Source organism: Salvelinus alpinus, chromosome 2 (genome assembly GCF_045679555.1).
Source record: "Salvelinus alpinus chromosome 2, SLU_Salpinus.1, whole genome shotgun sequence".
Taxonomy (NCBI): domain Eukaryota; kingdom Metazoa; phylum Chordata; class Actinopteri; order Salmoniformes; family Salmonidae; genus Salvelinus; species Salvelinus alpinus.
The window spans coordinates 27,026,505-27,052,744 of NC_092087.1; the positions used below are offsets into that span (position 1 = coordinate 27,026,505).

At 46.7% G+C, this 26,240-nt stretch overlaps 1 protein-coding gene across 2 annotated transcripts in view; it reads right to left on the reverse strand.

Moving 5' to 3' along the window:
- LOC139557651 (receptor-type tyrosine-protein phosphatase gamma-like) overlaps positions 1-26,240 on the reverse strand; it is a 335,846-nt gene that overhangs the window by 39,352 nt on the left and 270,254 nt on the right. For both annotated transcript variants that reach the window (XM_071372734.1, XM_071372725.1), the window contains exons 7-12: positions 21,121-21,278; positions 14,220-14,412; positions 10,086-10,270; positions 4,259-4,367; positions 3,865-3,914; positions 2,721-3,504 (exon numbers count right to left, since the gene is read on the reverse strand). In XM_071372734.1, coding sequence (XP_071228835.1) covers positions 2,721-3,504; positions 3,865-3,914; positions 4,259-4,367; positions 10,086-10,270; positions 14,220-14,412; positions 21,121-21,278 — 1,479 coding nt within the window. The remainder of the gene's footprint in view (positions 1-2,720; positions 3,505-3,864; positions 3,915-4,258; positions 4,368-10,085; positions 10,271-14,219; positions 14,413-21,120; positions 21,279-26,240) is intronic.

Sequence of the window (26,240 nt, forward strand, 5' to 3'; positions counted from 1 at the left end):
CAACATCATCATCAGCCCCTTAACCTACTATATCTAGACTGGTGCTTTACACAGACAGGAACAATCCAATCCTGGATCATATTTAATAGACACACACACACACAGGAGAAAACATGGTCAACAACAACCAAAAACGACAAAGATGAATTGATATTGGAGACTATTAGAACATCAGTAATCAAATCATAATCTGTTTATTTATGAAGGCAACCCTGGTGCTACAAAGCCAGTTTATCTAGCTACCCAGATAAGTGCTCCACTTAGATCCCAAACATCCTGAGCCAGCCCCCCTCCACGCTAACCCCCAACCCTACCTACCCAGGGCTGGTTCTCCTGCTGTGCTGTTCCCGGACCCCATGGCTTTATTCTGCAGCAGGAGCCCGGGTGGTAGCAGCAGTGGCACAGTGGGGGTAGCCCTGGAGGCCGAGACAGCAGTCCCCTGCACTGCAGCACAGCCAGCCACTACCACAGCCGCTCTCTCTCTCCCTACCATCCACACACACCATACTGGCAGGGGAACCATCGTGTGCTGCTCCACTCTGCTCTGTTCTGCTCTCTCCTGTCTGCCTCTCACTCGAAGACGAGTCGTCCCAAAACACAGCGCCAGTGGAAGTGCACACGGACGAACAGGGGCAAACAAACAAACGCGATAATGCACACACAGCCAGTCACAAACCTGCATCGAAGGATACACACACGGGTCACCACACACACATGCAGCCAAACACACACTCACACAGACTCACACACCAATGCACACAAGGCCTACATGACTCTAGTGCCAGGCAGGGAGTTATAAATGGAGCAGAGGTTTTTCCCCTGCAGCGGTGTCTCTGCTCCGAGCTCATCTCGCTGGGTCTGAAAGTAGGCCAGCACTCAGCCTAAAGACAACACCAAGGAGGGAGAGAGAGGAGGAAGGAGGAAGAGGAGGAATGGGAAACAACAAGGATGGAGAGAAGGGGAGTGAGAAAGACAATGTGAGAGAGAAATAAATAGAGAGCGATCGAAAGAGGTGTAGGGAAAAACAGAGGTGCAAAGGGAAATATAGGAAAGGAGAGAAAGTGGGAAAGATGAGAGAGGAGGGTAAGGGGAGTGGAAGAGATAATGAAGGAGAGAGAGGTGGAACAGAAAACAAGGAAGGAAAGAGGGGAAGGTCCTATCCCCCAGAAATGTCTATCAAACACATGTTTCATTTGAGTCCTTGTCTTTGGGAGTCACTCATATTTAATCATCAAATTGTAAACCAAGTAGGTAACAGAAATAGCTATAATGTCACTGTGTAATATTATGGTTTTCCATAAAATGTAAATTACAGTATAACCCAGCAGACCTAATCAATATTGTACATGGCAAATTGTAGTTAAGGCTGTCTGCAAGGCAGTGGCAGTTTAGAAGCCTCCTTCCAGCAGTGTATCTCAGCATTAGCCACAGTCTTTCAGTATGTAGAGAGCTTTCCTGGGCAGATCACTTTACTCAACACAAGTTTTGTGGAAGCTACTCTGAAAATATAGTTTGCCAAGCTACCAATTACTTCACACTGGAAGAAGTTAAGCTACACTAAAGCTACCTTTAAGAAAAATATATTTTACATAACTAAAGTTACTTTAAAAAAGTAGTTCACAACATCCAAACTACTTAGTGAAAAATTATCATATCTAAATCTAGCCTGGGCAGCAGCTAGTGGGTGCTGTAGATCCATAGCGCCCACTAGTGGCTGCTCAGGCGAATCTAAATCTGACATGTCATGAGCTATGTTTCCATTCAAATTGGTGACAGATTTTCATGCAAATATTCAAAAATGTGCATAAAAACAATATGTGCATATTCCCATCAGAGTTGTGATTCCATCAAATTTTCTTGTTGCAGATCAAACTAGGTGCGTGATGACATAGTGCACATATGTATAGTTTTTGTGGTTATATTCCCATGTACCGAATAAAAAATCCAAGTTAAATGGGCTTCCATCGCATTTTCAACTCTATTGATGGTTTTCTCAACAAAAAAAAGTTTTTTTAATTAGCACCCTAACACTGCTCAACACCTACAGTATGTCATTCAGTACAAACACAAGAGGGATTGTAGGCATTAGTGTGCGTGTAAGTGGGTATGTGTGGGTATGAAAAAACATTACAACTGAACCATGGTAAAGTATGTCTAATACAAGGCTGTCATATTCCTTTCCACTTTAAAGTCTTATTATAAGGCGGCAGGTAGCCTAGCGATTAAGAGTGTTGGGCCAGTAACCAAAAGGTCGCTGGTTTGAATTCCAGAGCTGACTCTGTAAAAAATCTGCCGACGTGCCCTTGAGCAAGGCACTTAACCCTAATTGCTCCTGTAAGTCGCTCTGGATAACTGCTAAATAATTCAAATGTAATACGAGGAATCACATACTGAAGAAAGGAAAAAGATCACAAGTTGAGACAGGGAGTACAACTTGGTCCAGCTCTGATGCCCTTTCATTATTTTTCTCATAATGAACTGAAGAGAGGGCTCCCGAGTGGCGCAGCGGTCAAAGGCACTGCATCTCAGTGCAAGAGGCGTCACTGCAGTCCCTGGTTTGAATCCAAGCTGCATCACATCCGGCCGTGATTGGGAGTGGCGCACAATTGACCCAATGTCTGGGTTTGGCCAGGGTAGGCAGTTGCAAATAAGAATTTGACTTGCCTAGTTAAATAAATGTTACATAAAAAAAGAGAAGGTACTATAATGCCTGTGCTCACCTGTGTGTATGGAGAATGGCCAGTGGCTTTTGTCCCTTCCTGTGCTGGGCCGGAGGGTGGGGGAGGGGCTGTCTGGGTCTGGGAACTCTGCCGTGTCATTCCCTAGCTCCAAGGTAGGGGGCACCACTGTGTCTGTCTCCACCGTACTCTGTGTGTGTGTCACCAGCTGGTCCTCCTCAGCACTAGAGGGCGTAGTGCTGCTTGTGTTAGTTTCAGTCTCACTCTCCCCTCCTTCTCTTTCTTTCTCTTTGGCAGTCGAGGCTGGTGCTGCCGTGGGCGGCTCTTTCACTACCGTGCTGTTCGTCTGCTTCTCTACCTTGTCTGCCATCGCTTTCTTCTCTTTTGTCTCCTTCTCTTTCTCCTCCTCGTCTTCCTCCTTATCCTCCTCTCCTTCTTTCTCTCCCTCCTCTCCCTCCCCTTTCGCACCTTTCTCCCTGTCCTTGGAGCCCTCTCCATTGTCTTTGGCTGCGTCTGCGCTCTGGGAGGCTGCTGGTTCGCTGGTGGGCTGACGAGGGGTGGCAGCGGTGGGATTCTGGCTGGAGGATGGGGCTCTGGTTGGCCACACAGAGCTGGGGAAGGAGGAGATGACCCCACCACTGAACCCTAGCCCTGCCAGTAGGGTACTAGTCACCACGGACGCCACCGTCGCCTGGCTACCACTGGAGGAGGGGCTGATGCCTGTCGCCATTGACACAAAGGAGAAGGGGAGGCCGGAGGAGGTCCAGGTGGAGGAGCCGGAGCTGATGGGAGCCATGTCTGCCGAGGAGGCTGGGGAAACAGTGGGCTGGGAAGAGAAAGTAGGGAGAGGGGGAGGCGGAAAAAAAGGTGAGTTGGTAGGAGAGGGAGGGAAAAGAGACAAGTGATTGAAAAATGTAATGACATAATAGCCATGTGACATAATAAATATGTGGAACTGTTTCATCAATTTAAAATAAAAAGCAACCAAGTACATCATCTGTTATCTGCACATTACTGACATAGGACATTTCATTTATATCTGTGGTCTGTAGTTAAAATGAATGTCTTTGGAGTTGACAGTATCGGAGTGACAGAGCATGCTCTCCAGCACAGAGGTTTAATAATGAGACAGTGCTGCTCCCTGTTGGAAAGAGGTAGTACTACAGAGTGTTCACGCAGCACTCACCATCCCAGTCTTCACTATCCTCGTCCCTTCAAATATCCTGGTTGTGTTAGCTGAAAGGAGAACATAACATGAAACTTGTTAACCAATGATAACACAAAATATATGTTACTGTATAGACAGTGTAATAGCGCTATTGATTCTAGCTTTGCAACAAATCGGCATAGGCATTTAGACAGACAGAGATATCATGATGAGGAGGGGAAAGAGGCAGCTCTGCATCACTAAACAAGACAATAAGGGAACAAAACAAGAGACAAAGAGATTTGAGATAAATATAGACTGTGATGAAATTTGAGGAAAATATTTACAGATTATTTTTACAAAAGTGAAAAGGAAAAATGAAGGACAGAGGATTATGAGGATGATGAGGAGGATGATAATGAGGAAGAGTCACCTCTGAAGAGCATGCTCTGGCTGAAGTCACTGCGCATGTCATTCATACACACAGCCTGCACCCGGAACAGATACAGCACATCAGGAGACACTGGAGTGATGACAGCTTCCTGTAACACACAACCCCCCCCCCCCCCACGCAGCCATCGCAAGGCAGGGGGGCCCACAAGCTTTGAGATATAATATGAACACACCATTAAATGAACAATTATCTCATGTAGTTTTTTGCAGTAGCGCTCTGTAACTTTAAAGAATATTTATCTCAAAACTGTGATTCTTAAAAGATGTGTTCAGAGATTTGGTCAACTCCATCAGATTTGTCTAAAATCCTAAATTAATCAGGAATATGCAGTCAGCTATACTATAAGGACCCCTTATTCATGTCCTCAATACATGTAGTGCAGCAAGACCACTCATGGTCTGTAAAATTCTCTACTTTTGATAGATTTAAACAAACACTATTGGAATCACCATGGTCACAACCATAAACTGTCAACTCCATCTGCTTCATAGAATATGAATTTTTGTTAAAATGTTACATATAATTAGGTTAAGAGTTATAAAGCAACTGAGGAAAAACACAATTGCTACCATTGTATACCACTTGAATGTATAAGAAAACTACACTGCATCAGACTTTCTTTTACATCAACTCCGTCAGAGTTCTAGAAGATCTGACAGAATGGTTATTTTTAAATGGGGATTCAATTGAATCATTTTCCATATTTTACTAATTAATTTTTGAGGCAAATATATGTCTGTTTGAGTATCTGTTGTCAGCTCTGTCACTTTTTTTGTGTCAATATTCAAAAACAAGTTTTTAGCACTGTTCTGCAACATGCTTAAACAATGGAAGTATTAGCTGTGCTGACCTAAGAGAATGTTTGCTTTATAAATGTTGTTTTATGTTCTAAATCTAAAAAACATGGCAAAATGTTAACGAAATTAGCCCTGGAGCTATAATTAAAAAAAATATATTTTAATAATATAATGTTAGAATTAAACAAGCAAGGCCTTTAAACACATACAAATGTTTTTTTTTTACAGTGTTTGATGGAGTTGAAATAAATCCAGTTAATTGCATTTTAAAAATATAAATAAGTTAGGAAGCTGTGCCTTTACCATGCTACGGTGAAGCATGGTGGTGGCAGCATCATAATGTGGGGATGCTTTTCAGCGGCAGGGACTGGGAGACTAGTCAGGATCGAGGCAAAGATGAACGGAACAAAGTACAGAGAGATCCTTGATGAATACCTGCTCCAGAGTGCTCAGGAACTCAGACTGGGGCGAAGGTTCACCTTCCAACAGGACAACGACCCTAAGCGCACAGCCAAGACAACGCAGGAGTGGCTTCGGTACAAGTCTCTGAATGTCCTTGAGTGGCCCAGATAGAGCCCGTACTTGAACCCGATAGAACATCTCTGGAGAGACCTGAAAATAGCTGTGCAGCAACGCTCCCCATACAACCTGACAGAGCTTGAGAGGATCTGCAGGGAGGAATAAGAGAAACTCCCAAATACAGGTGTGCCAAGCTTGTAGCGTCATACCCAAGAATAATCAAGGCTGTAATCCCTGCCAAAGGTGCTTCAACAAAGTCTTGAGTAAAGGGTCTGAATTCTTATGTAAATGTAATATTTCAGTTTTGTACTTTTTATAAATTAGCAAAAAATTCCAAAACCTGTTTTTGCTTTGTAATTATAGGGTATTGTGTGTAGATAAGGAAAAAACAATTTCCTCAATTTTAGAATAAGGTCGTAACGTAACAAAATGTGGAAAACGTAAAGGAGTCTGAATACATGCACTGTATTTAAAATGTTGCTAATATTAAGACAAATATTAGCGGGAAAAAAGTTGAGATTGTCCCTGAGCTTTAAAATAGCAAAATGTATCAAATTGCATGAGATTAGCTACAAAAAAAATTCTCTGCTCCATGGCAAAATAAAAAAATTATTGGGTTGGGGGTGGACCTTTGCTCAATTCGTGTGAGGGGGAGGGGGCGCCGCGAAACTGCGCTATGCCACTGGCGCATACACGCATTCAAATATCAATTCTGTCGGGGCAGGGGTGCATGGCTCCTGCTGCACACTGAGTGATTGATCCAACAGAACTAAAGGAGGATGTGTTTGGCACAGCGAATGTCCGTGCTCACACACGCAGAGAGACCATCCATGCTCACACACACATAGCGAACGTCCGTGCTCACACACACAGAGAGACCATCCATGCTCACACTTACATAGCGAACGTCCGTGCTCACACACACAGAGAGACCATCCATGCTCACACACACATAGCGAACGTCCGTGCTCACACACACAGAGAGACCATCCATGCTCACACTTACATAGCGAACGTCCGTGCTCACACACACAGAGAGACCATCCATGCTCACACACACAGAGAGACCATCCATGCTCACACTTACATAGCGAACGTCCGTGCTCACACACGCAGAGAGACCATCCATGCTCACACTTACATAGCGAACGTCCGTGCTCACACACACAGAGAGACCATCCATGCTCACACTTACATAGCGAACGTCCGTGCTCACACACACAGAGAGACCATCCATGCTCACACACACATAGCGAACGTCCATGCTCACACACACAGAGAGACCATCCATGCTCACACACGCAGAGAGACCATCCATGCTCACACTTACATAGCGAACGTCCGTGCTCACACACACAGAGAGACCATCCATGCTCACACACACAGAGAGACCATCCATGCTCACACTTACATAGCGAACGTCCGTGCTCACACACACAGAGAGACCATCCATGCTCACACTTACATAGCGAACGTCCGTGCTCACACACACAGAGAGACCATCCATGCTCACACTTACATAGCGAACGTCCGTGCTCACACACACAGAGAGACCATCCATGCTCACACTTACATAGCGAACGTCCGTGCTCACACACACAGAGAGACCATCCATGCTCACACTTACATAGCGAACGTCCGTGCTCACACACACAGAGAGACCATCCATGCTCACACTTACATAGCGAACGTCCGTGCTCACACACACAGAGAGACCATCCATGCTCACACACACAGAGAGACCATCCATGCTCACACACACAGAGAGACCATCCATGCTCACACTTACATAGTGATTGTCCATGTTATCCATGCTCACACACACATAGCGAACGTCCGTGCTCACACACACAGAGAGACCATCCATGCTCACACTTACATAGCGAACGTCCGTGCTCACACACACAGAGAGACCATCCATGCTCACACTTACATAGCGAACGTCCATGCTCACACACACAGAGAGACCATCCATGCTCACACTTACATAGCGAACGTCCGTGCTCACACACGCAGAGAGACCATCCATGCTCACACTTACATAGCGAACGTCCGTGCTCACACACACAGAGAGACCATCCATGCTCACACTTACATAGCGAACGTCCGTGCTCACACACACAGAGAGACCATCCATGCTCACACACACATAGCGAACGTCCATGCTCACACACACAGAGAGACCATCCATGCTCACACACGCAGAGAGACCATCCATGCTCACACTTACATAGCGAACGTCCGTGCTCACACACACAGAGAGACCATCCATGCTCACACACACAGAGAGACCATCCATGCTCACACTTACATAGCGAACGTCCGTGCTCACACACACAGAGAGACCATCCATGCTCACACTTACATAGCGAACGTCCGTGCTCACACACACAGAGAGACCATCCATGCTCACACTTACATAGCGAACGTCCGTGCTCACACACACAGAGAGACCATCCATGCTCACACTTACATAGCGAACGTCCGTGCTCACACACACAGAGAGACCATCCATGCTCACACTTACATAGCGAACGTCCGTGCTCACACACACAGAGAGACCATCCATGCTCACACTTACATAGCGAACGTCCGTGCTCACACACACAGAGAGACCATCCATGCTCACACACACAGAGAGACCATCCATGCTCACACACACAGAGAGACCATCCATGCTCACACTTACATAGTGATTGTCCATGTTATCCATGCTCACACACACATAGCGAACGTCCGTGCTCACACACACAGAGAGACCATCCATGCTCACACTTACATAGCGAACGTCCGTGCTCACACACACAGGATGTGGAATCGTCTACAGAACACTTCCCATAAACCCATCCAGCTAGCAGACACACCATTGTCTGCTATAGAGAAGGAGTGTGTGTACACCTACTGTACACTTAGGTCGGGTGGCGAGAGCACACAGTAATAAACATGCACACACACACATACTTAGATGAGTTCTGGGTACCTTCCTGGAGAGGTCACACACCTTAGTCTAGAATCCTACACAACACAGCCTGCCCCTTGACTCAAACACAGCACAGAGGGCAGTGGTCAAAGAATGAAGGTTAGAGCAGGATGGGAGAAATAAATGTTCCCTCTTCCTCTCTCCCTCTGTCTCCCTCTCCTTTCCTGCTTTCTCTAGACAACAAACAATGAGTTTACCACAGTCTTGAGTGGTACGATTGTAGCAAAACTGTAGCAACAATGTATAACCTATTTTTAATTAGGATGCAATGTAAATCACCCTGGGCAACAATGTATAACCTATTTTTAATTAGGATGCAGTTTGGGCGGTTGAGACAGGCCTGAGTTAGCCAACACCTCACCTCTCTCTCCCTTCCTATTTTCTCTTTATGGTGGACGCGTTCCAGATAACACGCATTAATTATCCCCACGGCGGGGAGATGGCGGTCCAATCCACCGCTAAATGCATGAGGAATGGCTATTATCATAAGTCACATTCTCCGGTGTCCGATCGCCAGGGAGGGCTCGCCGCACAACTACATTTTACATTAAGTAAATGCGTTTGTTCTCCCCTCACCACCACCATCTCCTCCATGATTTATGCAATTTCTGCACAGTTTAATTCAGTGCTCTGTTCCCGGCGGTTATTACAAGTGGAGAGGGCTGTAAAGACCAACGGCAGGCAGGGCTGGAGTGGTTTAGTGGGCCTTTCCATGGATTCTGACGACAGGTTTCATAAAGCCTGGATGTGCCATGCGCTCCCTAATGTGACCCGCATAGTGGAAGTGCCCAGGGAGAAGACAGATAATTAAAATGGAAATGACAATCTGAAAGAAAAGGAGGAGAGATGGAGGGGGAGAGGGAGAGAACAAGAGAGAGAATGAGTGGGAGGGGAATGATGGAGAAAGAGAAAGAAAGCGAGAGAGAGAAAGGGAGCGAGAGAGAGAGAGAGAGAGAATGAAACAGAAATAGATGGAGCTTGAGAGAAATAATAAAAGAGTGAGAGAACAGGAAGGAGTGATGAGAGGAGGAAGAATGGCTGAGACGTGAGCGGCTGTGGTACATGAGGAGATGATATTCCGTTAATAACGGGCAGCCCTCAAAGAAAAGAACCGCCAAGTCTCTCCTCTGTTCTCTTTTCCGCTGTCCCTTGTTCTCCCTCCCTCTATCAGCAGGCAGGAATCCCTCCCTCCTGCTCATTAAATCCCAGCCACCATTGGAACACAATGGCAGGATATTAAAAGAGCTGTGGGTGTTTAAAATGCCAGCGCTGCTGCTCTGGGGGGTGGCTCTGCGCCTTACGTTGATGTTTCACAGTGCTAGTTTCAAGGTCAAACTACCAACAGTGTCACTACAGTAAGTCTCCACATGCAGTCTAATATGCAGCCAATTTACCATCATTTGTCAGTCGATCTCATCAGTTTCTGTACTGTCACTGTGTGTGGTAAAGTTGTGTGAGTGTGCTTGTGTATGTGCCTGTGTGTGTGCGGGTGTGGTGTAGAGTAACTGACCAGTTTGTGTTGGCTGTCGGTGACGTGCGTTTCCTCGTAGGACTCGTCGTGTTTAGTCCAGCTGTAGGAGATGAGGAAGGAGATGATTGGCGGGTGGTAGGTGAACTCTGGCCGGGTCCATCGCACCCCCAGGGCCGTGCGGTTCAGATGCTGCACCTTCATGTTGATGGGAGCACTGCTGCACACTGAGAGAGAGAGGGAGGGAGGGAGAGAGAGGGGAGAGAAATGAGATGGGAAAAAAGAAAGAGGAGACTGTGGTCCCACAACAATCTGTAATCTAAGACAAATGAGGATAGGAGAACCCACCACACACACACACAATGGACACCCAGATGTATGTACTGTATACTCTCCACACACACATACGGTACATGTAGACACTTAGCCGAGGGTGATGAGGAGAGAGACGTGCTGAGGAGAGAGAGATTTGTGTGTTAACAGTGCTTTGAGGCAGTTGTGTCATGGAGTCATGGAGTCGTTCCACCAGACAGTAGTATCGGTCTGAGGGCTAACATAACACAGGCACTCATATATACCATCCTCCAGGCCTTCCATCTTGGTTTCATATCTCCCTATTCCCTATGCCTCCATACAACATGTAGTGGATTTGCTCAGCAGTGGTGTTGTTTCCTCATGTGGCAACTAGATGTCTCTGTTTGACCAGTATGAGCAGAGTCCTCCAGTCCTCAGCTCTGCATGGCGTTAACATGGCGTCACAGGCAGCTCCATGGCTCTGTAGTCTCCACAGCAGAGGGGTTCATCACTGTACATGTCAGCAAGCTAAAGAAATCACTTCAATAATCAAACCCTGTTTTATTCAAAGATACATTTTATGGAGATCTGCTCTATTTCTCCGATAATCCCCTCACCTTAACAGATGTCATCCACACCTAGTAAAGACAGATGGATGGGACTGAGGAACCAAATCCTGCCTACAGTTGAATCATCAGCATCAATATTACTAATACCCCGAGGATGAATATAACACATGATCTAAACAAACAGCATTGATATGTGTGAGTACACTATATTTGTAGAATGATAAAGTACGCATAACAATAGCCTATTATGTGTGACTAAATTCATTAGTCATAAATAGCAGCAATGCGGTTATCAATGAATATCCCGATGAATAGTCCCATGTAGTTTGGCATTACTAAAGTGATTAGTCACTCCATTCTCCCCCTGTACTGCTGCCTGGCTGGATGGGCCAATGGAACCTGTTTGACCTCCACACACACACACATGGTGTCCTCTAGATAACACCCAGCTGTGGTGGGTCAGCCTGCACTGTCACTCTCTCTGCGTGCACGCACGTGTATGTGTGAGTGTGAGAGTGAGAGTGAGAGAGTGTGTGAGAAAGAGAGAGAGAGAGAGCAAGAGAGAGAGAGAGAGAGAGAAAGAAAGAGAAGTGAATGTGAGGTAGTAGGTAAGGGGTGTCTCTGTGATGAAAGGCATAAGAGGATATATCCATCACCCCTCCCAGGCCCCAAAGCCCCTCAGGACTCTATGATAGATGGGAGCGTTAGCACAAAATAGTACACACACACACACACACACACACACACACACACACACACACACACACACACACACACACACACACACACACACACACACACACACACACACACACACACACACACACACACACACACACACACACACAGGGGACAGGTAGCGATGGCAAAGGATATCATTCTTTCGTTCTGGCCACCAAAAAAAGAGAGGAGGTCTCTTAAGAGATGTGAGAGGCAGTTTAAAGGAGGAAGGTGATCTGTGGACCATGCTGGTAGATGAATGGCCAATAGAAAGGAGTGAGAGAGCCAGCTACCTGGTGACTTCATAACCTCATAGAGTTTCAGGAGGTTACTCACACAACCGTGAGTTAACTGTGTAATAACTATACAGTAGTCTACAGTGGACAGTCTGTGCCCTGTGGGACGTAATACCTGACTTAACCCCATGGTCAGAAACCCTACTCAGTGTGTAGTGATGATGAACACTGACTTGCGTATGTGTTACTCCAGGGCTTGGCATCCCCTTCCTTGTCGTCTCTTCAAATCCTAACTAGGGAAATGGATCCAACCCTAGACCCTCCATCCCCTTCTAAGCCCACTCCAAACCCTTGTGTTTCTGGGACTGATCAGTTCTGGGTTAATTCACCCCAGCTAAAGACATGGGTGCTCATTTACTTCCTTAGGTTTCAATTCCTTGCCTCTATTCTTGGAAGGAACGACAGCCATCACACACTCTCCCTCCCAATTATCATCCACCCCTCCCTCCATTCCATCACTGTGCCGCCAATCAATTCTCCACACCCATAAAATAATAAAATAACTCGTTTGATGGATGATAAAGAAAATCTCCTAAACAATAGTTATTTCAGAGCACTTCAATTAATTATAATTGTGATTATTACTGAGAGATTGGGCTCTCCAGGAGCTAGTACTGCTTCCTGATTTCCCTTTGTTTCATTAGCAGCCTTCCTACAGGCCAGCGGGCTGTGTCCAGGTGACAGGATAGAATATCTCTTTTACCAGAGGCTTACAAGTAGCCAGTCCTTCACTGCATTGCATACCTTTCTGCTTTGTGTTTCAAGGGTAGAGGGGATGAAGTAAAGGATTTCCGGCGCACGCACGCACACACACACACACACACACACACAGCACTTTTCATTGGGCTGGAGGTAGTGTTAGGCTGCAGTCTGTTGTTGATTTGATGGAACACGCATGCACACACGCACGCACGCACGCATGCACACACACACACACACCCAGAGTGCTTTTCATTGGGCTGGAGGTAGAGTTAGGCTACAGTCTGTTCTTCATTTGATGGGATTGAGTCATTTGTCAGCTGTAACACTCAAGCTATGAGGAACATTGCTGAACTGTAATGTCCCTTTTCTACAGGGCTCCTCAACTTTGAGAAAAATTATGATATTTTACATTACGAACAGTGTTCGACACATTGAAGTGCACACAGGCACGCACACACACACACATACACACACACACACGAACACACACGCACGCGCACACACACGCACCCACACCCACACACAGAAAGTCATTGTGTGTAATGCAGCAGGCTGTGTAGTGGAGTGAATAGGTGGCATATGGCCCATCGTTACGCTGTTTGTCTTCACTCTTTTCCCTCCTCTCCTCTCTTCTCCTCTCCTCTCCTCTCTTCTCCTGTCCTCTCCTCTCCTCTCTTCTCCTCTCCTCTCCTCTCTTCTCCTCTCCTCTCCTCTCCTGTCCTCTCCTCTCTTCTCCTGTCCTCTCCTCTCCTCTCCTCTCTTCTCCTGTCCTCTCCTCTCCTCTCTTCTCCTCTCCTCTCCTCTCTTCTCCTCTCCTCTCTTCTCCTGTCCTCTCCTCTCCTCTCTTCTCCTGTCCTCTCCTCTCCTCTCTTCTCCTGTCCTCTCCTCTCCTCTCCTCTCTTCTCCTGTCCTCTCCTCTCCTCTCTTCTCTCCTGTTCTGTTCATTTCTCCCCTCAGTCTGACAGATGCACCCCCAGCAAATGTGCACAACTGCAGCTTTCAAGGACAACCCATATTGCCTGTGTGCATTACAGTAATGTGTGTGGGTCCATGTACAATGTGTGTGTGTGCGCGTCTTTATTTTTTATATTGACATTAAATTCTGAGGTTGGGGACAAAAAAGCAGCCTGGTTGGTGTGGTCATGCAGCTCAGACAGATGCTAGCTGACTGTGTGAGAGGGTCGCAGGAGACTTCAGGCATGTAGCCACACACACTCCGTGCCATGTTATAAGACATGGTGTACTAGAACCAGTAACGAGCCAGTAAAAGACTGGCCACTGGTGGGCCTCCCAGTACTGTATGGTAGGGGAGTAACACTCCTCATTTTTTCTAAACCACCAGAGAATATTCCAAAACGGCAGAGTCAGGATATGTTGGATTGTACCTTAGGGATTCTGAGGCATCCGCATTTTGGCATGACCAAGAGTTCACTGGAGAGCAACAATGTGCAGTGCTCCAATCCGTGAATTGAATTTGACTCTGAAAACAAAAACAATTATGTTTCTCTCCTCAGTCTTACTTAGAATAAAATTTACTTGGATTGGACTGTAACAAGGATGCGCAGTATCCAATGGTGTGTGAGGTCCCGCCCTACCTTTGGATGCCTCGGTTCCATACGGGTTTCCCAGGCTGTCCATCAGGTCAGGTAGCCAGGCGTCTCTGACTGCGGACTTGAAGACGTCACGATTATCGAGGCTCTGGATTGGCCGGAAGTTACTCCTCAGGTATTCCACAGACTTCACATGGTCCTGCTGCTCTGTGGTGAAGATGGAGTAGAACGCCTCCAGCTAAAAGAGAGAGTGTGTGTGAGAGAGAGAGAGAGAGAGAGAGAGAGAGAGAGAGAGAGAGAGAGAGAGAGAGAGAGAGAGAGAGAGAGAGAGAGAGAGAGAGAGAGAGAGAGAGAGAGAGAGAGGTAGAGAAAGAGAGAGTGAGAGGTAGAGAGAGGTAGAGAAAGAGAGAGAGAGAGAGAGAGAGAGAGAGAGAGAGAGAGAGAGAGAGAGAGAGAGAGAGAGAGAGAGAGAGAGAGAGAGAGAGAGGGGGGGGGGGGTAGAGAAAGATAGAGTGAGAGGTAGAGAGAGGTAGAGAAAGAGAGAGTGAGAGAGAGAGAGAGAGAGAGAGAGAGAGAGAGAGAGAGAGAGAGAGAGAGAGAGAGAGAGAGAGAGAGAGAGAGAGAGAGAGAGGGGTAGAGAAAGAGAGAGTGAGAGGTAGAGAGAGGTAGAGAAAGAGAGAGAGAGAGAGAGAGATAGAGAGAGAGAGAGAGAGAGAGAGAGAGAGAGAGAGAGAGAGAGAGAGAGAGAGAGAGAGAGGTAGAGAAAGATAGAGTGAGAGGTAGAGAGAGGTAGAGAAAGAGAGAGTGAGAGAGAGAGAGAGAGAGAGAGAGAGAGAGAGAGAGAGAGAGAGAGAGAGAGGGAGAGAGAGGGAGGTAGAGAAAGAGAGAGTGAGAGAGGACGAAGGAAAACACACACATTAGGGAGGAGAGAAATGACCATACTACATTTTGAGGATATTAAAACCTCTGACATCATTTGAACTGTTAATTTGTTCATGGCATCTTTCTAGCAGCTCCTTTTATCCTTTGCCCATACATGTGATGTGATCTTGTTGCTAGCTGTAAGGCTGTGGGGCTGTGGGGCTGAGAGGCTGAGAGGCATGCAGGGCCAAGATAGCCCAGCCTAATCAGGGGAATAGTGTTCGTGAGGCAAACATAAAAACATGACCAGCTGTCCCCCTCCTCTCTTCAACCCAGAATAACCACTCTTTCTGACCAGGTGCTAGAACCCATGGAATAATCATAATAATCTGTCGAACGGTTTAATAGCTGTTGTTTCAGATGATGAAAGTAATGTCTGGGAGTATCTGTCCTTCAACATCATGATGGCATGCTAACGGCTAAAGAAACAGTGTGAGCTGAGACTGCACATGTAAAAAAAAACTGTCGATTTAGAGTGAAAACGGGTGGAGAAAGAGAGAGAGAGAAAGAAGAAAGATATATAGATAGATGGCTAGATGTACGGAGGAAGGGTCTCATTTCCTTAGTGAGTGTGTGAGAGGTTGTGGGATACACAAGCAGTCGGTATGGTTACAGAGTGAGGGTTGGAATCATAGAGATCCTATCAATTAAAGAATTTTAATTCCTAACTCTATGGTTGGAACACTTCCCTGTCTGCTCAGCTCTCTGTCTGTTTACTAAGCAGACTGAGACTGGAGGCCTGGGGAATACTCAGCTCAATGACTGCCCCTCACAGTGGCTGTGGAGGGTAAGAGTCTGTGTGTGTGTGTGTGTGTGTGTGTGTGTGTGTGTGTGTGTGTGTGTGTGTGTGTGTGTGTGTGTGTGTGTGTGTGTGTGTGTGTGTGTGTGTGTGTGTGTGTGTGTGTGTGTGAGTGTGTGCACGTGTGTGTGTGCGCGTGTGCGCGTGTGTGTGCGCACCACAAATCTCTTTCATCTGACACTATAGAAATGGTGTGTTCCAGCAGAATGGAACATGTTGTACCTTCTATTCTTTGGCAGGACACCTGTAATCTAAAGTCGGCCATGTCCTTTAATCTACAGGCTGCATTAGCCATCATGGCTGATCTGTTGAATATGGTAGCCTCCAGCCCTGGCACAGACCAGCCCACGCCAGGTCGTGTCAAAGCAATACGCTGCTCTCCACCAAATCTCTACAATCTCAGACTACAATCTGCTTATCCCTAATATGGCAACACCCCCTTAAAAAACAGGTTATTGGGATTTGAATCACTTCCAGGTCTGCCAAAAGATTTCTTTGTATGGAAAGCACAGCGCGATTGGAGACTAATCCTTCCAGAAGTGACATCGCACACACTCACGCAAGAACGCCATCACACACGTGCACACACACTTCTGTGAGTGGTGAGAAAGGCCTCTGTGAGTGGTGAGAAAGGCCTCTGTGATGTGGAGAGCAGGGGTTAAGTGGCCTGGCATGGTAACAGCCGTTACAGCCTGGTGTGGGATGTCCACACACACACACACACACACACACACACACACACACACACACACACACACACACACACACACACACACACACACACACACACACACACACACACACACACGCACACGCACACGCACACGATCCAGATGCTACAAATGGAAGCATTTTAGGCGGCGCTGTCGCTGTGGAATAGCTGAGCATCGATCTGCTGTAAAAGCCACCCCTAAGCTACGTCTGTCACTCCCAATGACCTACTTCCACTACTGATCAAGAACAAAAGACAAAGACTGAAGGAGGGATAGAGAGAGCAAGGTAGGGAGAGAGAGAGAGAGAGGGAGAGAGAGAGAGAGAGAGAGAGAGAGAGAGAGAGAGAGAGAGAGAGAGAGAGAGAGAGAGAGAGAGAGAGAGAGAGAGAGAGATAAAGACATAGACAGACAGGGGAGAGGGAGTTCACTGTCTCTTCTTTCCACGTTCTTTCATCTTGGCCAATTATGTTTTTTTTTTTAAACCACATGACAGAAAAAGTGGTATAGACTTCAAAGCCGTGTTAAAAATGTTAAAAAAGACTGACTAAATGGTCAGGGGTAAACATCCGGAGGATAGAAGATAGGAACAATAACGTTAAGGGATCCCACTGAAGGGAAGGAAGGATGTGCTGCCTGGATGGATAGAGCATCTGCTGAAGTCACTTCCCCTTTAAGTCACCGTCCTGCTCATTGCATGACTCAAACATCCCCCTGGTTTTGTGTCGATGAAATAAAATCAATCAAATAAAATGTTATTTGTCACATGCCCCGAATACAACAGGTGTAGTAGACCTTAGCGTGAAATGCTTACTTACAAGCCCTTAACCAACAATGCAGTTCAATAAATAGAGTTAAGAAAATATTTACAAAATAAACTAAAGTAAAAAATAAATAAAAATCTAAAAGTAACACAAGAAATGGACATTACAATAACGAGGCTATATACAGGGGTATATACAGGGGGTACCAGTACCGAGTCAATGTGCGGGGGTACAGGTTTTCATTGGGAAACCAGATTTTAAGCGAATTGCTTGCAGTTCCTACGGCTTCCACTAGATGTCAACAGTCCTGAGAAATAGGTTGAGGTTATTCCTTTGTGTAATGAAGAAATACGGCCATCTTGAAGTCGAGGCACTCCAAGTGTCCTGGACATGCGCTTCAATCAAACAGAAGGCATGCAACATTTCGTTTTAATCCTGTATTGAACACATATCATCCCGTCTTCAATTTTATCGATTATTAACGTTAAAAAATACCCAAAGTTGTATTACAAAAGTAGTTTGACATTTTTTGGCAAAGTTTACAGGTAACCTTTGGGATATTTTGTCGTCACGTTTGAGCAAGTTGGAACCGGTGTTCCAACACATGGTGTTCCAAAATGGACGTTTTGGATATATATCGACGGAATTAATCGAACAAAAGGACCATTTGTGATGTTTATGGGACATATTGGAGTGCCAACAACAGAAGCTCGTCAAAGGTAAGGCATGAATTATATTTTTATTTCTGCGTTTTGTGTCGCGCCTGCAGGGTTGAAATGTTTTCTCTCTTTTGTTTACTATGGTACTATGCTCAGATAATAGCATCGTATGCTTTCGCTGAAAAGCCTATTTGAATTCTAACATGATGGCTGGATTCACAACCAGTGTAGCTTTAATTTGGTATCGTTCTAGTGTGATTTAATGAAAGTTTGATTTTATAGTAATTTTCATAGTAATAATTCGTAGTATTAATTGTAATTTGGCGCTCTGCATTTCCTCAGGCTTTTTGCCAAGTGATACAGTAGCGTCTTGCCTAAACTCAGATTTTTGGATATAAATATGAACTTTACCGAACAAAAAATACATGTATTGTGTAACATGAAGTCCTATGAGTGTCATCTGATGAAGATTATCAAAGGTTAGTGATTCATTTTATCTCGATTTCTGCTTTTTGTTACTGCTCTCTTTAGCTGGAAAAATGGCTGTCTTTTTCTGTGACTTGGCTCATACCTAACATACTCGTTTGGTGTGCTTTCGTCGTAAAACCTTTTTGAAATCAGACACTTTGGCTGGATTTACAACGAGTACCTTTAAAATGGTGTAAAATACTTGTATGTTTGAGGAATTTAAATTATGGGATTTCTGTTGTTTTGAATTTGGCGCCCTGCAGTTTCACTGGCTGTTGACGAGGTGGGACGCTACCGTCCCACATACCCTAGAGAAGTTAATGGGGGCCTGTTCGGCCCTCCTTTTCCTATAGTCCACAATCAGCTCCTTTGTCCTCACATTGAGGGAGAGGTTGTTGTCCTGGCAACACACTGCCAGGTCTCTGACCTCCTCCTTATTGTCTGTCTCATCGTTGTCTATTGTCAGCAAACTTAATGATGGTTTTGGAGTCGTGCCTGGCCACACAGTCGTGGGTGAACAAGGAGTACAGGAGGGGACTAAACACGCACCCCTGAGGGGCCCCAGTGTTGAGGATCAGCGTGGCAGATGTTTTTGTTGCCTACCCTTTCCACCTGGGGGCAGCCCATCAGGAAGTCCAGGATCCAGTTGCAGAGGGAGGTGTTTAGTCCCAGGGTCCTTAGCTTAGTGAAGAGCTTTGGGGGCACTATGGTGTTGAACGCTGAGCTGTAGTCAATGAACAGCATTTTCACATAGGTGTTCCTTTTGTCCAGGTGGGAAAGGGCAGTGTGGAGTATGATTGAGATTGCGTCATCTGTGGATCTGTTGGGGCGGTATGCGAATTAGAGTGGGTCTAGGGTTTCCGGCATGACGATGTTGATGTGAGCCATGACCAGCCTTTCAAAGCACTTCATGACTACAGATGTGAGTGCTACAGGGTGGTAATCATTTAGACAGGTTACCTTTGCTTTCTTGGGCACAGGGTAGCTAGCTAGCTCCCCGCCTCTCAGGAAAGTCCAAACAATACTTCTTATACCAGGAAGGTCTGTAGAGTCGCCGTGAAATAACACCATTGTATATTCCATATACATTTCAGAGTATTATTCATTGTTGACTGGATCTCAGGCCAAATCAAATCATCCAAAAGGTCAGGCTCAGAGTTCCTCCATGCTGCTTTTCATCTTCTCTACTCTGCCTCTCCGCTCTCTTATAATTCAGAGGATGACAACAGACAAATCCCGTCTATTACCCTGCTATGGGACACCTGCTGTCTTCTGAGGAAGCAACATTCACCGTGAGCTCCCATAAACACCCTATTTTAAAGGGGCAATCTGTAGTTGTCCACCTATTTTTGGACTTTAATTAATGATATGTACCCATTGATTCTTGACTAATATAACTTATAAAGGCCTCATGAGCTTAGTTCACCTGTCGTACCCCATCAGAACCCAAAATATAAAGCTTGTTTTACTCCAATGTTAGTAAACAAAGTAAATGTAAACAAACACTCTATAGCCTCAAAACATTGTTAGAACTATGTTTCATATCATGTATGGTCAGTCCTTGCATCCAAAGCTCTGTCCATGAATTTGAGAGTGGTTAGATTTCTCTAGCTCCATCCCTCAACTTTTTACCAAAACAGTGGTGGGGATGACAGTTCGTTATTGTTTCAACTGCAGATGGCCTTTTAGAGTTTTATGTGTATGTGATAGTCTTATTGCTAGTCGTACTGTGCATGCAGCTGCTATGACTGCCCACCTTTCTGCTAGCATTTGGGGGTACAAAGACCTATGTACCAGTGTGCCATTTTGCATTCAGCACTAGGACTATGCTCTTGCCTATGGGTGGTTAATCTTCAGCTGAGCTCTATGTAGCAGCCAGTATGTTATCTGGCCAGACAGTATGTAAGGGGAATATGAAGCAGGCTAACGGTAAGCTAGTGGTATTCAAGTGGTATAAAGCTGTATCTAGGAGTGACCTATCTTTCTGTGGGCCCAGAGCCAGGCAGCTCCTCTCTTCCACAGCTCCAGAGCTGTCTGGGCCTTGACTAAGCTTTGGCAGATAAACATGTTTAATGCAGACCCACAGAGCACGGTGACAGGGGGCAACGCTCGGCCACCCCTCAACACCACAGCTCTATCTCTCTCCGTCCCTCTCCCTCTCTCCCTCTCTCCCTATCTGTTCCCTTTTATAAAGCCAATACTTCTTCCACATTTGGCGTCCTCCAGTCACACTCTTAAGCAAACTCATTTGGCCTCATTAGTATGTAAGTCTGCCAAATGTTCCCTGGACTGTTGGGGAGGAGAGATGGGGAGAGGGGTGGAGAGAAGGGTCATGTGAGGACAGACACTGCACCATCAAATTACTGACAATGTCTGTACCAACCCAATCACAAATACAGACATCACACATTATGTATGTGAGCAAATTACAGCTCCTGGAAGGAGGAGACCATTAGTCAAGAAAGACATCAGTGTGTGTGTGTGTGTGTGTGTGTGTGTGTGTGTGTGTGTGTGTGTGTGTGTGTGTGTGTGTGTGTGTGTGTGTGTGTGTGTGTGTGTGTGTGTGTGTGTGTGTGTGTGTGTGTGTGTGCGTGCGTGGCGCATTTGAGAGAGACAATGACTCACCTGTTTGTAGGAGAGGAACACAGGTCTGTTGAAGACGATCCACTCTACCACCTTGCTGCAGGGTGGGGTGGTGAGAGAGCCTGTGTAGCGATAGTAACTCCCCAATGATGACGGCAACAGATCCCTCAGAACAAAGGGCTCCAGGAAGGTTTCTTTCTCTGGGGGAGAACAAGCACAGGGACACAAAGAATCAGTATCAACCATTCAGTCACAGCCACATACAATCCACACATGTAGCATACTGAATGTCCATACTGCAATGCTGGAGAATGAGAAAATGTATTTATTGATGTAAACAGTGTCATGGGGAAGATGTGTTCCCTTTGTCACTGAATCATTGAGTATAGTATGGCCCTCTAGTGCTGATGCAAGTAGTCAACCATTTTGGCAACTAATCAATACCATTGATCTCCTCTAAGAATTATTCAACCAGCCCTGAGTCAGAGCTCACGTGTGTAACCACTGGATCTGTCCCCAGTGTCCCAGGCTCCATCAGAACCCAAAGTGTATTTTGGAATGGACCACTGAAGCTTTACACAAATCTGGTGAATCCAACGGATGGTAAAACCAACCCAATTCCCTCCAAAATCCTGTTGTGATGGCAACGCTTATCAGTCAAAGACAACAATGGCAGCCCAACACACACCCAGGGTAAAGATAAATGTAGCTGGGGCAAACCTCTTGTGCCATAAGAATGAGGCGTTCCCTCCCAAATAGAGATAACAGTATAAATAACCTAAAAGATGGGGCGAATAAACAAAGCAGAATGGCTATATGAATCCTCCTGCCCCACATTTTTAATACATAACTAAACTCTGAATCCTATTGAGCAGGGATGAAAAAGAGGCTTAGCGTGCTAGCAATGCGTCGCGGAGCCGCATCAGATTGGAAGTGAATGGGAGAGCTGGGGGATTAAAGCCAATGCTGCAGAATAGAGGACAGAGGCAGGCACAGTGGCAGGGAAGAGGCTATGCTGTTACCACCACAGCTGTACCACTAGCTAGACTCACATACAGTACTGTAGTCTACTGTACTGTAAGCTATTTCAGCCTTTATAAATTAATTGCCAATCAGGGCTGGAGAGTGCCGAGTCAGTGGAGACTTCAAAGCCACCGTGAGATGCTGAATTAATGGACTTGTAATTTGTGCCATTGAGGAGCGGGGAGTTCATTTCAGTACTGTCACAGGAGACCACTGAGAGGGAACGGTTCACTGGGTAAACAATGATGCTGACACTGGGCTAACACTGGGCCATGTACATATACATACATTGCATGCAAGAGAATACAATGACATACATGTATAGGGTTAGGGCAGTACAGTATGTCACCCAATCAGCACCCTCTCTATACCTCCTTCCTATGCTGTATCCAGCCTTGAGACACTGCTGTATCATACAGCTAGGTCGTATAAATTAATAGATACACTTGAATCACTCCTAAGTCTTCATATTATGCCCCAGTACCTTTTCACAGTTCAAATCACCATGTCTTTAGACAGAAAAAAGACTGTGGCTCACTGCATTTTTACAATGTAGCCTTTGCATGCGTAAATGGGCAACCACTGTACTGAATGTACCTTACACAGTCTCCTGCACTCATCTAGTGCTTTTTCAAATAGGAAATGAAGGAACAAAGGATTTTCCTGGTTCTATTAAAGATTAAAGCCAGATGACGGGGGTCATTTCATCTACATATATGTGTTGACTGACCCCAGCTTAAATCCACTTGCAACATCTGCCTCTTGCACAAGAGAGCTACATATACACACACGCACGCACGCACGCACAGACACACGCAAACATGCACACACACGCACATGCACGTACACACGCATGCACAGATACTCAGAACTGTGGCCCTCAGCACTTGGCATCTCCTTATATGTGTCCCGATTCGTCTCTTTGCGCTTAGATTGTGTCCCTGCCCTTGCTGTATAATTAAATATTAAGACTAAGTAACATAGGAACCTAATGGATGATTACTTGAGCAGACAGCTTTCCTGTCGCACAGGCCTGTGTGCTTAAAATACCAGCAGAATGAACTCTGTCGCAGCGATGCTAATGTTGCAATTAAAATGCCTTCCTTTGAGCCACAGGGAACACACAGAGCCATTGAAAACAGAGGATTGCTTCACAATGTTCTCACAGCAAATACTCCTCTGACACTTCTTCTTTTCTTCAAACTATTGTCTAATTGTTTAAAACGTAGCGTGTGTTGCTATTTGTGTGCTGGAAGTTTGTGTGTGAGTTTGTTAGTATGCATGTGTGTATGATAATGCTTAATTCAAATCCATACATCTTGAGATCCTCCTCCCTCCATCTCCCTCCTTCCCTCCCTGTCCCCTCCTCGTGTGGAGGCAACAGAGCTGAAAATACATCTCTGCAATTCACAACAGCAGGAGACAGGCCCGTCAGCGGGGGAGGGAAGGGGGAGACTGGGGAGGCGGGGGACCCCACGGTCATATCTGTCTCTGATAAAGACCCCCCGTAATGCTGCCTGGCCCTGGGCAAGCCACAGCCTGCCTCACCCTCCCTGCCTCTTCTCTCCCTCCCTCCCTCCCTCCCTCCCTCTCCTCTCCAGTCACATTCCCTCCCTCCTCCTTTCCTCTCCCAACACACTCCCTCCTTTTCCCTCCTCTCCGGTAATTCTCCCTCACTCCTCTCCTAAACTGCCTCCTTTCCTCTCTCACATTTCCTTCCTCCTCCTTTCCTCTCCCACATTCCCTTCCTCCTCCACCGCCCTCGGTAACAACACATGGTTACACTAAAAGTAACGTGATGATGAGGATTGTATCATCATCATAGTCATCATGCAATATAGTTCAGATTTTTCTTTACAATATAGATATAGTGCTGTCTGTAAGCTACAGCTGTTAATGTATCCGTATGTCAAAGTTACCCAGCCCTTCTACATCAGTGAGAGCTCAGTGAATCAAAGGCTAGAACAGTCTTTATCTTAGCTTGTCGAGTGCCTTAAGCCTTCATCCTAATAACAATCTTAGTCCTGTCAGATTTATCTGACATCAAACATTCACCCAACTATAATCACTACACCAGGGACACACCCATATCCCTCTGGTCTCATATAGACAAGGCTTTAATTGTCTCTTGCAGATCTGCAAAAAAGTGTAGTCAGAACCTGTAACGGTTCTCCTCTTCCTCTTCACCCGAAGAGGAGGAGCATGGATTGAACCAAGGCGCAGCGTTGTGATAAGACATGATAATTTATTAAACAAAACAGACGAAGACGAAAACGAACTATACTTGATATAACTAACAAAACAACAAACGATGTAGACAGACCTGGACGTAAGAACTTACATGTAACACGAAGAACGCACGAACAGGGAAATGACTACATAAAAACCGAACGAACAAAATGAACAAACAAACCGAAACAGTCCCGTATGGTGCAACATAGACAGACACTAACACAGGAGACAACCACCCACAAACAAACAATGTGACCCCACCTACCTTAATATGATTCTCAATCAGAGGAGATGAAAACCACCTGCCTCTAATTGAGAACCATATTAGGTACCCAAACCAACATAGAAACAGAAAACATAGACTGCCCACCCAAACTCACGTCCTGACCAGCTAACACATACAAAAACTAACAGAAAACAGGTCAGGAACGTGACATAACCCCCCCCCCCTCAAGGTGCGTACTCCGAACGCACCACCAAAAGTCTAGGGGAGGGTCTGGGTGGGCATCTGACCACGGTGGTGGCTCAGGCTCAGGGCGAGGTCCCCACCCCACCATAGTCAATCCCAGCTTACATCTCCCCCTTAGAATGACCACCCTCTTTTTCCACCCACCTAATATAAGGGGCAACACCAAGATAAGGGACAGCTCCGGGACAAGGTAGCTCAGGACAGCGAGGTAGGTCGAGATAGAGAGGTAGCTCAGGATAGAGAGGTAGCTCAGGATAGAGAGGTAGCTCAGGATAGAGGGGCAACTCCGGACTGAAAGGCAGCTCCGGACAGAGAGACAGCTCTGGACTGAGGGGCAGTTCCGGATTACTGGCAGCTCCGGGCTGGCTGACGGCTCTGGACGCTCATGGCTGGCTGACGGCTCTGGACGCTCATGGCTGGCTGACGGCTCTGGACGCTCATGGCTGGCTGACGGCTCTGGACGCTCATGGCTGGCTGACGGCTCTGGACGCTCATGGCTGGCTGACGGCTCTGGACGCTCATGGCTGGCTGACGGCTCTGGACGCTCATGGCTGGCTGACGGCTCTGGACGCTCATGGCTGGCTGACGGCTCTGGACACTCATGGCTGGCTGACGGCTCTGGACGCTCATGGCTGGCTGACGGCTCTGGACGCTCATGGCTCGCTGGCGGCTCTGGCAGATCCTGTCTGGTTGGCGGCTCTGGCAGATCCTGTCTGGTTGGCGGCTCTGGCAGATCCTGTCTGGTTGGCGGCTCTGGCAGATCCTGTCTGGTTGGCGGCTCTGGCAGATCCTGTCTGGTTGGCGGCTCTGGCAGATCCTGTCTGGTTAGCGGCTCTGGCAGATCCTGTCTGGTTGGCGGCTCTGGCAGATCCTGTCTGGTTGGCGGCTCTGGCAGATCCTGTCTGACGAATGGCTCTAGCGGCTCCTGACTGACTATCGGCTCTGACGGCTCGGGACAGACGGGCGGCTCTAATGGCTCGGGACAGACGGATGGCTCAGACGGCGCTGGGGAGACGGATGGCTCAGACGGCGCTGGGGAGACGGATGGCTCAGATGGCGCTGGGGAGACGGATGGCTCAGATGGCGCTGGGGAGACGGATGGCTCAGATGGCGCTGGGGAGACGGATGGCTCAGATGGCGCTGGGGAGACGGATGGCTCAGATGGCGCTAGGGAGACGGATGGCTCAGATGGCGCTGGGGAGACGGATGGCTCTGGCCGGATAAGGCGCACTGTAGACCTGGTGCGTGGTGCCGGAACTGGAGGCACCGGGCTAAGGACACGCACCTTCATGCTAGTGCGGGGAGCAGGGACAGGGCACACTGGACTCTCAAAGCGTACTATTTGCCTGGTGCGTGGTACCGGCACTGGTGGCACCGGGCTGCGGGCACGCACATCAGGACGAGTACGGGGAGAAGGAACAGTGTGTACAGGGCTCTG